The sequence below is a fragment of the Canis aureus genome, chromosome 12, assembly GCF_053574225.1.
Source record: "Canis aureus isolate CA01 chromosome 12, VMU_Caureus_v.1.0, whole genome shotgun sequence".
Classification (NCBI taxonomy): domain Eukaryota; kingdom Metazoa; phylum Chordata; class Mammalia; order Carnivora; family Canidae; genus Canis; species Canis aureus.
This window is the reverse complement of record NC_135622.1, coordinates 33,907,373-33,921,769: the sequence shown is the minus strand read 5'-3', so window position 1 is coordinate 33,921,769 and position 14,397 is coordinate 33,907,373. Positions and strand designations below refer to the sequence as shown.

The window sequence follows — 14,397 nt, the reverse complement described above, 5'->3', positions numbered from 1 at the left end:
GACATCACCTGATTAACAGCAACTTGTCAAGTTTCTCGGCCAGAAGCATACTCTGTCTGTCCCTGTTTCACAGCGTAGGGTTCTCTCTTAACAGCCCAGATTTCAACTCCACTGTCAGGAGTTCTTGACTCACTGAAGCTCTCTTCTACTTGCCATCACTTCCTTCTCCTCTAAGATCTTCTCCCATGACTGACCGATGACTGAGGAAGGACTGAGCTCTCTCAAATCCCGAGATTAGAAAAAGTTTAAAACTATCACACAATCCTCCATGAAAATAAGAAAAATAGTTATGTCTCATATCTGTGCTAATGCTATTCATGTTAGTTATTTGTTGAGCTAACCCTCTTTTTTCTTTTCATAGCTCAAGACGAAAAAGCTTTCAGTCAATATTCTTAGTACTCATGCAAAGACTCTAGGTCCGAGCTTTGCAGTGTTGCCATTTTTCCACCCCAGGGTTAGATTTCTGTTGAACTCCTTCACTCACTACATTTCTTCTTTTTTCTAAGCCTTTCTGAAGCCTCCATGTGCACTTTAAATAGGCCAGCTGAATGAAGTAACACAACAGAATGAGATGATTCCTTTTCTCTACTGGCATTTCTCCCCATGCAAAGATGAAAATAAATTGTAACATTTCCTATTTTTTTCCATTATACATTACAAGCCACCAGCACTTTCTACCCCTGCTGCAAAGTAACCTGGGGGTAAAAATAAAACCCACCATAACTACAACCTGCCACTCAAAACTGAGGTTGCCACCTCTTCTCAAATCTATAAAATAAAACTTTCGTTTTTCCCTACAAAAAAGTAAAGCCCTCAAGAGCCTCCTCACCCTGTGTCAAGCCGGCCCTGCTCCTGGCTGAACGAAAGGAGGTTGAGCTGCCAGCTGAGGTCTTGAGTAGAACTTGTGGGCTACTGTTCATTTGTTGGAGGATCACAAAAGTTGCAGTTCTTGAATATTTCTGGTATGATTCCTCTAGATAGAGTTACAAGCTCAGGATCAAACAGTCCTGTCTGTCTGAATACTTGTGAAGAAGGGCAACCTCAGCCTGAAAGTATTGCCAGGCTTCTAAGCTAAACTCCAGCTCCAAATTCACCAAGCACTCAGTATGCTCCAGATCACCACCAGGTGGCACATGCTTCATTATTGATGCCCCTCAAATGTGGTTACATCCCACTGTTAAAGCTCAGGAGTTATTTTGGCCTAAAATTAGACAGGCAAGAGTTAAGTTATTAACTTGAAACTCTAAGTGGGTTTTCCTTGATTGCTTTTGGTTTATCTCCCTTGTTTAAGTACTGTATTGTGGGAGTTGAAATAACTTTGAAGGTTTTAAAAAGAATAAACTACTCATGCAGTTGCTAGAATTTCATCCCTTGTAAGGAAGAGAAAAGAAGTTGAGTACTTAATACTTTCATCCTCATGAAAAAGTTGTCTCTAGGAGTCAGGTCTGGCTCTAAGCAAAACAATGAAACAGGTTATGTGTGTGTCTATACTGCTTGGTTGCTTCTTTCTCTTTCTGTTCTCCATCTCCTGGCTCACCTCCTCCACACTCCTCCCTGATTTCAAATAATATCCTTATTAAATAAAACTTTTTTTTTCAATATTTAGTATAGAACCCACTGTAGGTCATTGCTCTTCATGGAACTTACATGTTTCCATAATACTTGCTGGGAGCATTTTCTGACCCTCACCTTGAAACCTCAAGCTATTACCCCCAGCAGACAGCCCAGGAAGTACCTGGACTCTGACCAAGTTACCAGCTCTCCAATTCTGCAAGTACACTGGTTGCAGCATAGCAGAAGAAAGAAAGCTGACTTTCTCATAGCAGCATAGAGAAAGCTGACTTTCTCAAAATAAAGAGAAAGAAGGTCAGGTCAGGTGGGGCCAGGCGAGGCCAGAAAAAGAATAAAGAAAGAGAAAAAGAAAAGAGATAATCCAAGAGATATGACATAACCTATACAGACAACCCAACTCAAAGTCAGATCTCACCATGGCATGGTGCCCTAACATCTTTCAGTGTCACCCCAGGAATATTACCCAAAGTCATGACAGCCTTGGGTGGGGAGCAATCTTTCAGATCTAGACCTTTTGCTGGATCAGTGTTTTACTTTTTCAGTTCAGTCAGCTTTGCTTTCCTCTACCAGCTTTATGGTCTCCTCCCAGTCAGACTGTCTCCTAGCCACCCTTCCAGCTTCCCTCTGGTCTGGACAGGGATTACTTAGATCTTCTGAGCCCACTGCGTCAGTCATAAGAAGTCAAATTGGGAAGCCCCTCCATGTGAGCTTATGGACATGGGTTTGCCTATGTAAAGGCTAATGGTACAGGAGGTGGAGGGATAGAGACCAGTGGGAAGGAATCCTTATATCTTTTCACAGGGGGCTGGATACTCTCTCTGGTATCTGTGTCTTCTCTGAGCTGTAGCCCCAGGGGAATGTTTGCTTTTTGTAAAGATGGGTTGAAAACTTAAAAAAACTTTTTTTAATTTATGTATTTATGTATGTTTGTATTTATTTATTTATTTTTGGGAGGGGGTTAAAAAAAACTCCTTATCAAACCAGTGTTCTTCCTACTGTTCTCAACAAAGGTCTATTTGTTCCAGGTTGGCAAAGCACCCCAATGACCCACTAATTTATTCTCGTTGGACCCTGAGGGAATATCGAGATAAGTTCAGCCCTCAGTGATAAGCAGGCGATCACTTTCATCTTTGTTAAACCTGTGGTCTTGAAAGCACAAGAGAACCTGCTTTCAATTCCCATTAAGTCACCAAGTTAGAGCTTCAAACCTTGCTTTGGCCCAGCAAAACTCCTTTTCCTTACAGCTTCCTTCCTCATTCCTATAGGTCCCTGACTGCCCTGCCACTCTCCATCCAGTCTTCCTCTGGCCATGATTCTTTCTCTCACTCCTCTCCACCACATCCTTTGCTGACACCTCTCTTCCTTCTTTCACTTCCCCTGGAGAAAAATACAAACCAACCAACCAACCTGAGACATTCTGTGGGATGGGGGAGAGGGAAGTGAGAGGAGGGAGGGGCTCTGTGAAGCTCCAAGGAGTAGCAGGCCAGGCCTGGTCCTCAGCTTCCCCGGGTAAGACTGTGTCCTTGCCCAGTATTCCTCTTGGAAATAGGAAAGGGAAGGAGCTCTTTCAGAAGCCCATGCCCTGAGCATGTAGTTCCCAGCTTGAAACAAATTTTCATTTTTACCTAAATCAGAGTCTCTTACCTCGTAGCTAAGAATGATCAAGTGCCCCCTCAGTACTGTCATATACAGCATTAATTAGAGTAGACTATGTTGCACATCAAGCAGGAATAACTTTAAAGTTTTACAAAAGAGTTCCCTTAGAATTTCCACTGTCACATAAATGAGAAGAGCATAACAGTTTGGCTTTTAAAAGGCCACTCACGGGGCACCTGGCTGGCTCAGTTGGAAGAGTGTGTGATTCTTGATCTCAGGTTTGTGAGTTTGAGCCCTGCATTGGGTGTAGAGATTATCAAAAAGATAATAATAATTATAATAAAATAAATAAACTAAAAAAAAAAGCCATTTAAGCGATGTGCTCTTTATTAGTACAATACACAATTGTGGAGGAGCCATTGGTAAAGGGGTCTTTTTATCTTTATTCCTTTTTTAAAAGATTTATTTATTTATTTTAGAGAGAAAGAGTGTGTGTGTGTGTGTGCATGCATGCATGCTCTCAAGGATGGGTAGAGGGGCAGAGGGAAAGAATCTTTAAAGCAGAATCTCTTGAGTGTGGGGCCCAATTTGGGGCTCGATCCCAGGACCCTGAGATCATGAAAGCCAAAATAAAGAGTTGGACGCTTGACCAACTGAGCTACCCAGGCACCCCTAATGCGGTCTTTTTACATCTTGAGGATATTTGCTATTAGCTCTACAATGTCAAACTTAAAAAAAAAATCCTGATGTAGAGCTGCGACTCAAAATGTTTTGAATGACTGGGAAAATGGAACCTCCTGCATATATTCTCATAGGGTCTTTTCTTCTCTACACCTGGTTTGTGTGATCCTATCTCTATTCTGTTTCAAGCCTCTTCCCTGGCTCTTTACGGTACCTTGTCCAGCAGCACCTCGATTTGCTTCATGCTCTGCAGGAACGGGTCCTAAAGTGGCCACGCCAAGGAGTTCTTGGAGATTTATTCCTTAAGTTAACAAATGATGAGGTGAGTTTTTTTGGAAAAATCCTTTATAAGTTTGAATTACATGCATCTGTGTCCCCCTTGTCTGCTTCTTTGAATGGAGAACCTCAAATCAGTGATTTTCAGAGTTAGGAAAACTGTTGAGATGTATAGTCTAACCTCCTCATGCTACAGATAATGAAATAAAGCTCAGAAACATGAAAAGACTGCTGAAATCACTGAGTTAGCTAGGTAGTTGTGGACCTGTGATCCAAGTTTCCTAACTTCCAGCCCATCGCTTCCCACTGTACTATGTATAACTGCTTCATTGAATCTGCGTATGTGTGCATTTATGTATAAATAAATATATATATCATATATATATCCATTCACACATATGAAATAAATACAGGAGGGTTTGTGTATGTATATGTATTTCACACTTATTTCATTCCTTGTGAAAATGTGATGGGCAGCTATTTGTCTTGCATGTTTTTTTATTTTCACTTCCTTGGAGAAAAGGAAGGAAACTTTGCTAAGTTTCCAAGTCTCTATACTGTTCTGCAAAGAAAATATGACCCAGGCCAGAGGTTGCAGACTCAAATGCCTACAGGGCCAGGCAATGATAAAAATGAGTGGAAGAAAGCAGAATGTGATACAATATGGATCGTTGGGAGGTGAGCTTAAGTGGAGCATATATGCTTTTCTACAGGAAATACTATCCAATTATTATTCAGGAAGAAAGGATTACAGTTGCCAGATCTTCTGATACTTTAAGAGACACTGGCAATCCAGAATTTTGTTTGAAATTTTAAAAATATTCTGTGGGCTAATTAAAATTGGGCTGCAAAATTAACATGCAGAGTTAGCCTGCAATCAAACTCTATATATCAATGATTCTCAATGATAGGTGATAATACAAAGTTTACGGATTATTTACTTGTATAGTTTACAAATTATTTACTTACATGGATGTAATGTAATCCCTCTAATATCACTTTTATTTGTATTCAGTATGCTTTCTTGGTGAGAATTGTTGTATCTGTGGCAATATAACTTTGGAAGCTGAGAACTATTTTCCTGGAACATATTGCATAGGTGAATAAGCATTTGGTGGAAATACACAATTAGTGGAAGAAGTTGAGAATCATTGGTCTAGACACTGGGAAGTGAGTTGGACAAAGTTCCTTACTGGATGTAGATGATTGAAATTAAAAGTAACTTAAAAGCAAAATAGGCATTTTAATCATTTAACAATTTAAAAATACTTTTTCAACTTATGTGACCCCTTTTTGGTGCGTTGGTTTTCCACTTTCTCATTAAAACAGGACTATTGAGTTTGGTTCCCAAGTCCATATGGATATTTACCTTGAAATCAAAAAGACTTGAAAAAAGAATTAAAAAATAAAAAAAAAACATTAATGAGCACATTAAATAAATGATTAAGATAATCTGCCAAGTACTCCGTTTTTATATACATGACTCTATAAAAACATTAGCTGTTATCATTCCTGTTTCCAGGTTCTTACTATGCATTTTTGTGTTTGTTTTCAAGAATAATTTCTTGGATTATTACGTTGCCTATCTAAGGGACCTGCCTGAATGCATCTCTTTGGTTCATGTTGTTGTCCTGAAGGAGGTAAGGTAACTCTGTGCATGGACTGCTTTTTGGTTACATGTGTGTCTATAGGCCATTGCTCATCCACTTAGGAGAGGACAACACTCTCACTCTCATGTACTCAGCATGTCTTCCAGGCTGGGGAATGGCTCAAACAGAGCCACTGACACTTCTACCTGGGGTTAAAGGAGCCCACTTGAGGATGAGTGCCAGTGCTTTGGTCCTTGCCCTGCTCTACTCTCTTATATTCCATTGGAAGTTTGCCCAAAGTAAACAGGTGTTCTAAGCAGATATCCTCAAATTGCAGCTTGCATGTTATATGAAGATTTCCTCCTCTTCCAGGCTCAGACAATTTAACTCTGAATATTAAACTCAAATCATGCTGTGTCTTGTCAGTTTATAAGATGATAAAGTTCTAATCATATAGCTTAAAGTATTGCTACTGCAATGCTATATTAGGTACTCAATAAGCACATATAATTATCTAACAATTCTAGTTATTTTAGGTCAGTAAGTTGAGTTAATCAAGTTTTACAGGAGGTGAGGGTCTCTTTCTTATTAACATTTTACCTCAACCCTCCACTACTCTCAACTGTATGAGTATAATGCCCACCATATATTAGTGCTCAGCAAATATTTGAGAAAGGGAAGCAGAGGGAAGGGAAGAGGAGGGGAGGGGGAGGAGGGAAAGGAGGGGAGGGAGGGGAGGGAAAGAAAGGAACATGGAGAGAATGCGACCTGTTTCCTCTGCAGCCCAGCTGACAAGTTTCTAGTTACAGTCTTTCTCCACCCTCACAAGGCTCCAATTCACCCTTAGTGCCTACTAGCAAGCCACTGCAATGAGTACTTCCAAGAGAATCCTTATGAATTAATTCAACTCAAATATAATCTATTGACTGCCCAAATCTGTCCAGCACTGTGCTAAAAAAAGTGGTGGGGAATGAGGGGGTTGTTTGGAAAGTTGGGTGGATTTAAAAGAAGTATATGATATGCTTCCTGCTACAGAAGAATTGTCTCCTTGAGCATGTCTCTGAACAAGTGGCCTATGCAATGAAGGATCATGGCACTCTAGAGAAAGAAAATGCTCTGGAAATAAAAAAAAAACCCTTCTTACTCTGGTAGGACTCACTTTGGGGTTCTGCAGCCAGTGTCTTCAGGGACAATGAAGAGTGACTCTACCTTTCTTTCAGGGTGATGAAGAGATTAAATCTGACATCTACACACTGTTTTTTCACATAGTCCAGCGCATCCCTGAATATCTGATACATCTGCAGGTAGGCATGGCTGGGAATCCAACAAACTGATTTTCAAGCTAAACTACTATTTGTGGCTTGCAACTGAGAAACGTGGTAAAGGGTCAAGGAAGAATCATTGGTATTTCTAAGGGGTGATGAAATGATTTAGACTACTGTGATTACCCCATTCCTACTTTGTGGCATGAACTAAAATCTAAATATCTAAAAATCTTTGACTCATAACATTTATCTTTGAAGTTCTATCTTCGTTTACCAGCAATCCCCACCTCTGTTGATCCAAGATCTTCCTATAGCATCTCCTGATAGATTCTGAGTACCCATTCGGTCCTTTTCACCTTGTTCTACATCATCTAAATGAACCCCCAAACCCTTACCCCACCCCCTGGCATTTAAGAAGTATCTATATAACCTGTCCACTTAACTGCTATCCTGACTACTTTCTTTTGGCTCAAGTCCAAGGGCCTACCACATATTGCTCATGTTTTATGTCACAGAAAAACCATGTAGAAGTTGATGAGCTAACTTCTGCACACCATTTTACCACAGGGATTGCAGTACCTGGGAGGAAGTAGATTTGAGAGAAAAGCTCACCAACACCCTTATCAGTCCTTCTTATTTCTACCATCCATCTGTTCTGATTTAATTGCTGATTGAGGAGGGGCAGAGAGAGATGGAGAGGGAGAGAAACTCCAGCAGACTCCCTGCTGAGTGCAGAGCATGACATGGGACTTGATCTCATGACCTAGAGATCATGACCTGAGCTGAAATCAAGAGGCAGATGCTTAGCCAGCTGAACCACCCAGGTGCCTCAATAATTATCTTATTTAATGCTTTCAAAAATCCCATGAAATAAGTATCATTACCATAGCTTAGATAAGGAAATAGAGAGCCAGAGAAATTAAGTAACTTGTCCAAGTTAACACACCTCATAGGTGAAAAAAGTCTAGGACTGAAACCCTGGTCTTACAAGCAGTATGGTAAATAAGAGCCCTGATTCTACTGTCTGAATTCAACTTCTGGCTCTGCTACCTGTCAGATGTGTGACCTAATGACTTAACTTTGCTGTGCCTTGATTTCCTTATTTGTTAAATGGAGGTAATAATTGCACCTATCTAATCTAGCTAGCTATGGTAAACATTAACTGAGGAAACAAATCTGTAAAGGCATTAGTACTTGGCAATAGGAAGACTCAATAAATGTTAGCTTTCCCAGATCCAACTAATATGCATGTTCCTCTACAGGACAATAGGCAATATAATAGGAGGGACCAGCAGGCCAGGCTTGATCATAAACAGCCTCCCCTTCCAGCATGCCTTAATTCCTGACGTCTCACTATTGGCCTTACTCATTTGGGTCATAAGGCATTGCTTGTAGACAGTAATTGTTAGAATGGCTCCATTACCTTAGAGATCTAATGAGTAGATCCTTCTAATTTTTCAGAGGGAATTATCCAACGTTCATGTCCAACTGAAACAGGAGCTATGGTGACTATTATTCTCCCTTGGTGTGATGGACAAAGAGAATAGCAGGTTTAACCTTTCAGTTTACAATTAGATTGGCCACATATATTGATGTTCTGATTAAATGACTACCAAACCCTCACAACAGATGGAGGCAAGGTGCAAAAGAGACAAAAGTTTTCATTCTAATTATGCAAATGCTGCCTCCTTTTTATCTCCACCCAGAATGTCCTGAAGTTCACAGAGCAGGAACACCCTGACTATTACCTACTTCTGGTGTGTGTTCAGCGCCTTCGAGTATTTATCTCGCATTACACCCTGCTGTTTCAATGCAATGAGGATTTGCTTATTCAGAAACGGAAAAAGCTCAAGAAGTAAGCTTCTGATGGTGCCGTCTAGAGGGTTGATCAAAGGTTTCTGAGAACAGGGATACAGTCAGTGTGGGTACCTGTCACAAGTAACCTCATTGTATGTTAAATGGCTGAAATGTAGTGTCAGGGGGGTAGAAGAGAACAGAGAAGAGGATGAAAATGAGGTGGTCATGCTGGCTACAGGAGAGAGGTATCTATTACCTGGTGGTAATTTTCACCAGGTAATAGGTATAATTATTTTAGAAAAATAAAATTTTACTCTAATCCCTATACAGACCCCATCTTCTGTTATTAACCACTTTGAAAATAGTTATTTCCCTAAGTTTGCCAGGTTAAAAAAAGCAGTTTAAAGGCCAGAATGTAGTTTCTTTCATGAACTCAGCAAATATTTATTGAGCATGTATATCAGGCCCTGCTCTATGTATTGAGTATAGTGCAATGAACAAAACAGATAAAAAGCTTTGCCATGTAGAGCTTACTTTCTAGAGTTGGACAGCCAGTTAATAAATAGATGGTATAAATGCTGTGGATAAAAACAAAACAAATAAGGGAGAGGGTGGTAGTTGAACAAATTTCATGCTAAAGAGAAACAAAAAGGGCTGACTAGGGAGAATCTGGGCTTCAGAAGGAACAGAAACAACCCATAGCAGAATTTCCTAATGTCCTGGATTTCCTTTAACGTCATCCCAAGCCAATGAGGAAAACAATTTCTGGGGTTGTTTGAGACCAGAAAAAGATGCTATCTCCCAAGCTAGGGCTCCTCTAATGGAGGACATCTTCCTATACCATCCCTTTCCCCTAAACTTAATTCAGGCAATTAATCAGCATCCCTATTCTTGCCCAGCATCTAGCTTGTACTGTTATGTAAGCAACCTGGTTTGTAGAGAGCCATGGAGAGAGACAGACAGACAGAAAGAGAGAGGGAACTTCACAGCTGAGTTTCATCTGAGAAATATTGTTTCCTGATCTATCTTGGGATAATCTGAATCGATTCAGATAATTCAGAACCAATTTTCCACTGTATACCCTGAAAATTATTACTTCCATTCTCACAGATCATCCATGGCAAAGCTGTACAAAGGGCTGGCTTCCCAGTGTGCAAATACTGGACAAGATGCTTCCCCTACTGCAGGCCCTGAGGCTGTCCGTGACAGTGGGATCCACTCAGAAGAGATACTGCAACCCTACCCTTCTGCTCCCAGTGCTGGCCCTGCTGTCACGTAAGCACCTATTGCTATGGAAAGGTTAATGGCAATGCCCTTCGGTGGCAAGTCATCTGTATGGGGTCGCAGGACAGCCTGGAATAGGAGTATCATCTACAGGACTCTTGCCTCCCTCTTGCTCCATCAGGCCTAAATATGGCAGGCAAGCAGCTAACCCAATGGTTGGGTCCCAGAGGAAGGCTAATGTTAACAGGGCAGGTCTACAGGCTGAAGACTACACCTAACAATTTTATTACACATAACCACCTTCTATCTACAGCATAAGTCTCTCTGGGTTTATAAAGTGATTGAGTGGAAGAGTGCCACAACAAAACAGGAAGGCATTTTACAGCTCCTCAGAAGGGTGAGAACCCACCTAAGTTCTCTACAAGGTAGAGTAGAGGGAAAGAATCCCAGTCAGGGGTGAGTGGAAGTTTAGGTTCTGAGAGGAGAAATAGGCTTGAGGTGATACATAAAGAATGTTGTTTAGCCCTTCTCAATGCCCCTTGAAGCTTCTTCAGAAAGGGATTTTCTAAGTTCTTTTCTTCACTTAGGATAGCTTCTCTTAAAGTTGTTCTATGCATTGGATGTATTTGATAGCCTTTTAAAGTCTCTGCACACAACACTCTAGCACATTGAACTGGATTCGTATTCACCAGACTTCTCGATGATTTTTACATTAAGGATTAGGCCATTTATATATACTTGGAACTCTTTACCAAGGATAGGATAAAGTCAAATTAGCTACTTTTGATACCAGGATTTCTGGAAAGATAAGGGAAACCCAAACTCAAAATTCCAAAACCCCCCTATGTCAAATACAGATAATTCTCATCAAAGTATAGACTATAATTTCTGCTTTGGGTTTTATTATCTAAAGGAAAATTTAGAAGTTGTGCAAAAAGTTACTTTTCTTGTCTAAGATTACAATGAAGTAAGAGGTAGGCAATTGAGATTCTTTCAATTTTTAATCACTACAGTTTTTAAAATGCCAATTACAATCACTGCAAGGAGTATCTGATCAGTAATGAAAAATAAACGCTGTTTCCTCTTTCTGCCCTCATAAAATTGAGAAGATGTATTCTAGAAAGACAGAAGTGCAAATGTGGAAAGAAAAGAAAGAGAAATTCCATAATCATTCTGAAACCTGAGACATTAACCTTTCCATACAGAGAGCCCAGGAAGATTTTCTTCCTATAGAGAAAACCCCATAAGTCTTGTAGGGGGAGAACTCCATACAGAAAAAGTACCTTTCCAGGGTGGAGAGTGGAAGACAGGTAGGAAGAGGGTATTAACTTTTTGGGTCACTTCAGCTTTTATGACAATAAAGGTATCTTAAAGTGCAACAAATAGAACCAAAACAAACAAACAAACAAACAAAAACAAAAAAAGAAAAAGAAAAGAAATCCCTAGAGAGGATACCCCAACCAAAAAAGATGGCTGTCATTGCACCGTGTTGGCAAAATGGCCAGTAGAAAATTCAACAATTTTCCAAGTGAAAAGGCAATTCAAGTTAGGTATTTCATTTTATCATTTTTCACCTTTGAAAGTGTGAGACTTCATTTTCATCTTAAGATCGCCAGAGAAAGATACTTAGTTTTTGCATCTATTTTTCCTTTTTAATACATCTGCATTTTTAATGCATTTTTTTTTGTGTGTGTGTGTGTGTGTGTGTGTGTGTGGCAGAATTAGTAAACTAGCAGAACAATCAGGTTGGGTCAGTGTGTAGCCAGACACTCACATCTGCCTGGCAATCACCTTCTACCAGAACTGGCAAATCCCATCCAATCTGATGTGTATGCCACCCTAATATCTTATGTAAATTATTCATTATTCACGATTAAACATGAAATTGGGCATATTTAGAGTGAAAGCCTTTTCATTTTGGTGGGTTTTGAGGGTGAAAGTTCGAGAAGACTTTATACAGCACTCTCCACAGCGACAACATTTTCAAATTTTTCATTATGAAAACTTCAAATACCTACGAAGGTGTACCGTGAACCCCGTACTTCATCATCAAGATTCAACAGCTTTCAAGATCGTTACCCATTCATTCCATTTAGAAACGTAATTGTTCTTAAGCGCGAAGGTCCAGGAGTCGAACAAAAGCTCTTTCCATGACTTTGTATCATACCGCTAGGACAAAACAAATCGAGAGGTGAGAGGAAGGAGATGCCTCGGGGGCTCTGGACACGAGCTGGGTGAGCTGGGTGGGTCGGAGCTCCCCGGCGCGCGCCGGGTCAGGACGCTCCTTGGCCGACTTGCCTCGTCGACACGCAGCCTCCTTGCTCAGACAGAGACTTCGGGCACCCTCTCGCCAGATGGCATTTTCACCCCCCTAGGTGGGGGGCCAGGGCTCATGGGGCCTCCTCGGCTGGAGGAGCCTGTGGAGCTTGGTAGGTGACCCACGCCGGCGCGGGGGAGGGTGGAGGCGAGAGAGCGGAGCGGGCGGCTCCCGCGGCGCCGGGGCGGCGGCTGACAGAGCGTGTAGCGCCCGCCGTCGCCCTCGCCCTCGCCCTCGCCCTCGCCCTCCGCCTCGGCCGCTGAGGCCTGCACTAACCGACCGTAAGCACACCTCCTTTTGTGTTCTGTTTTCCTTTTAAAGACATCTGATGCCCCCAGTGAAGAAAAGCCAGCCACAGCCAAGCCTGATGGAGAGCATGCAGCCCGGGAAGCCCAGTGAGTGGGAGCTGGAGGGCAGAAAGCACGAGAGGCCCGAGAGCCTCCTGGCGCCCGCGCAGTTCTGTGCCGCCGAGCAGGACGTGAAGGCGCTGGCCGGGCCGCTGCAGGCCATCCCCGAGATGGACTTCGAGCCCTCGCCCGCCGAGCCGCTGGCCAACGTGGAGCGCTCCCTGCGCGCGCCGGCCGAGCTCCTGCCCGACGCCCGCGGCTTCGTGCCCGCGGGCTACGAGGAGTTCGAGTACGGCGGCGAGATCTTCGCGCTGCCCGCGCCCTACGACGAGGAGCCGTACCAGGCCCCGGCCCTCTTCGAGAACTGCTCGCCCGCCTCTTCCGAGTCCAGCCTGGACATCTGCTTCCTGCGGCCCGTCAGCTTCGCCATGGAGGCCGAGCGGCCCGAGCACCCGCTGCAGCCGCTGCCCAAGAGCGCCACGTCGCCGGCGGGCAGCAGCGGCGCCTACAAGCTGGAGGCGGCGGCGCAGGCGCACGGCAAGGCCAAGCCGCTGAGCCGCTCGCTCAAGGAGTTCCCGCGCGCGCCGCCCGCCGAGGGCGTGGCCCCGCGCCTCTACAGCACGCGCAGCAGCAGCGGCGGCCGCGCGCCCCTCAAGGCCGAGCGCGCCGCGCAGCCGCACGGCCCCGCCGCCGCCGCCGCCGCTGCCGCCGCCGCCCGCGGCGCGCCCCGGACCTTCTTCCCCCAGCAGAGGTCCCAAAGCGAAAAGCAGACCTATTTGGAAGTAAGGAGGGTAAAGTAAAACCAAACCCAAACCCACAGCGCCGGCAACCCCCCCGCCCCCCGGGTCCAGGTCTCCAGGGGGCAGCCTGGGCTCCCCTAGCGTGGAGGGGAAAGCGGGCTGGCCCGAGGGGCAGCGGAGGCCGCCGGGGGAGCTGCCCCCGAGGCGAGCGGCAGGGGCCCGGTGGCTGGCCCCGCACGTGGGCGTCCGGTGGCGAAGAGCCCGCAGAGCACGGACTCCTAGACCTGCTTACTGCCACCAGCCTCCCCTCCCGTCCGCTCCGCAGAGTTAGGGCTGTTTTCTGCCTTAAGCCGCGGCACCTCACGGTTGCACCTTTGCCTTCAGAGCCCTGCACGCTAGTCCGAGGCCTGTTTCCTCCTCTCCTGCTGCGCGCACCTGCGTGTGCAAGTGTTCGAAATGCCGAACACGGTGTGCCAGCCTGCCCCACTCCCTGACCCCGCACGAGCCTCGCCTGCAGCTGGGAAGGAGGCGGGTTGCCCCATCTCGCTGTGCACGGCCTGCAAAGTCTGCGGCGAATGGGGTCCCATTGCTTCGCAGATTCCGGTGGGACATGGACCACACGATGAGTCAAGGAGGCGTTGACTCGCAAACACCTTCTTTGGCGTCCGTATCAATGTTTAGTATTTTGGATGTCTAAACTTCCTCTCTGCAAGCCTTGGGACGTTTAAAGAGGTGTTCAAGTACATACGCATGAAACGTCTAGTGGTTCCTGAGCAGACAGTTTATCTGTGTGTGATCGGAACGATGCAGTTTCTGATTAAGCCGAGAGAGGCGAGATAGCTTTGACCTCTGCCATCATCCTTGCTGTCTAACTTCGTTTTAAGAGTGGTAGTTAGGGTTTGCAGGGCAGCTCTGTATTGGGACATCTTGAGAATGATACAGTCCAGGACTAACTTTACCTGCACCAAGTATCACTTGTATCAAGCCTAGGCT

The 14,397-nt window shown here is 44.1% G+C and overlaps 1 protein-coding gene and 1 long non-coding RNA gene across 8 annotated transcripts in view; one reads left to right on the top strand and one right to left on the bottom strand.

Annotated features, from left to right (window-relative positions):
• LOC144280951 (uncharacterized) overlaps positions 1-13,220 on the bottom strand; it is a 47,475-nt gene extending 34,255 nt beyond the window's left edge. For 2 of the 4 annotated variants that reach the window (XR_013349395.1, XR_013349397.1), the window contains exons 1-2: positions 12,015-13,220; positions 4,064-4,150 (exon numbers count right to left, since the gene is read on the bottom strand). This is a non-coding gene — a long non-coding RNA (uncharacterized LOC144280951). Of the gene's footprint in view, positions 1-829; positions 1,314-4,063; positions 4,151-12,014 lie in introns of those variants that run through there. The other 2 variants (XR_013349396.1, XR_013349398.1) reach the window with 2 other exon arrangements.
• Positions 1-14,397, top strand: part of ARHGEF33 (Rho guanine nucleotide exchange factor 33) — an 85,603-nt gene that overhangs the window by 50,144 nt on the left and 21,062 nt on the right. For all 4 annotated transcript variants that reach the window (XM_077843527.1, XM_077843529.1, XM_077843530.1 and 1 more), the window contains exons 11-16: positions 4,039-4,171; positions 5,682-5,765; positions 6,935-7,018; positions 8,686-8,834; positions 9,887-10,051; positions 12,639-13,455. In XM_077843527.1, coding sequence (XP_077699653.1) covers positions 4,039-4,171; positions 5,682-5,765; positions 6,935-7,018; positions 8,686-8,834; positions 9,887-10,051; positions 12,639-13,455 — 1,432 coding nt within the window. The remainder of the gene's footprint in view (positions 1-4,038; positions 4,172-5,681; positions 5,766-6,934; positions 7,019-8,685; positions 8,835-9,886; positions 10,052-12,638; positions 13,456-14,397) is intronic.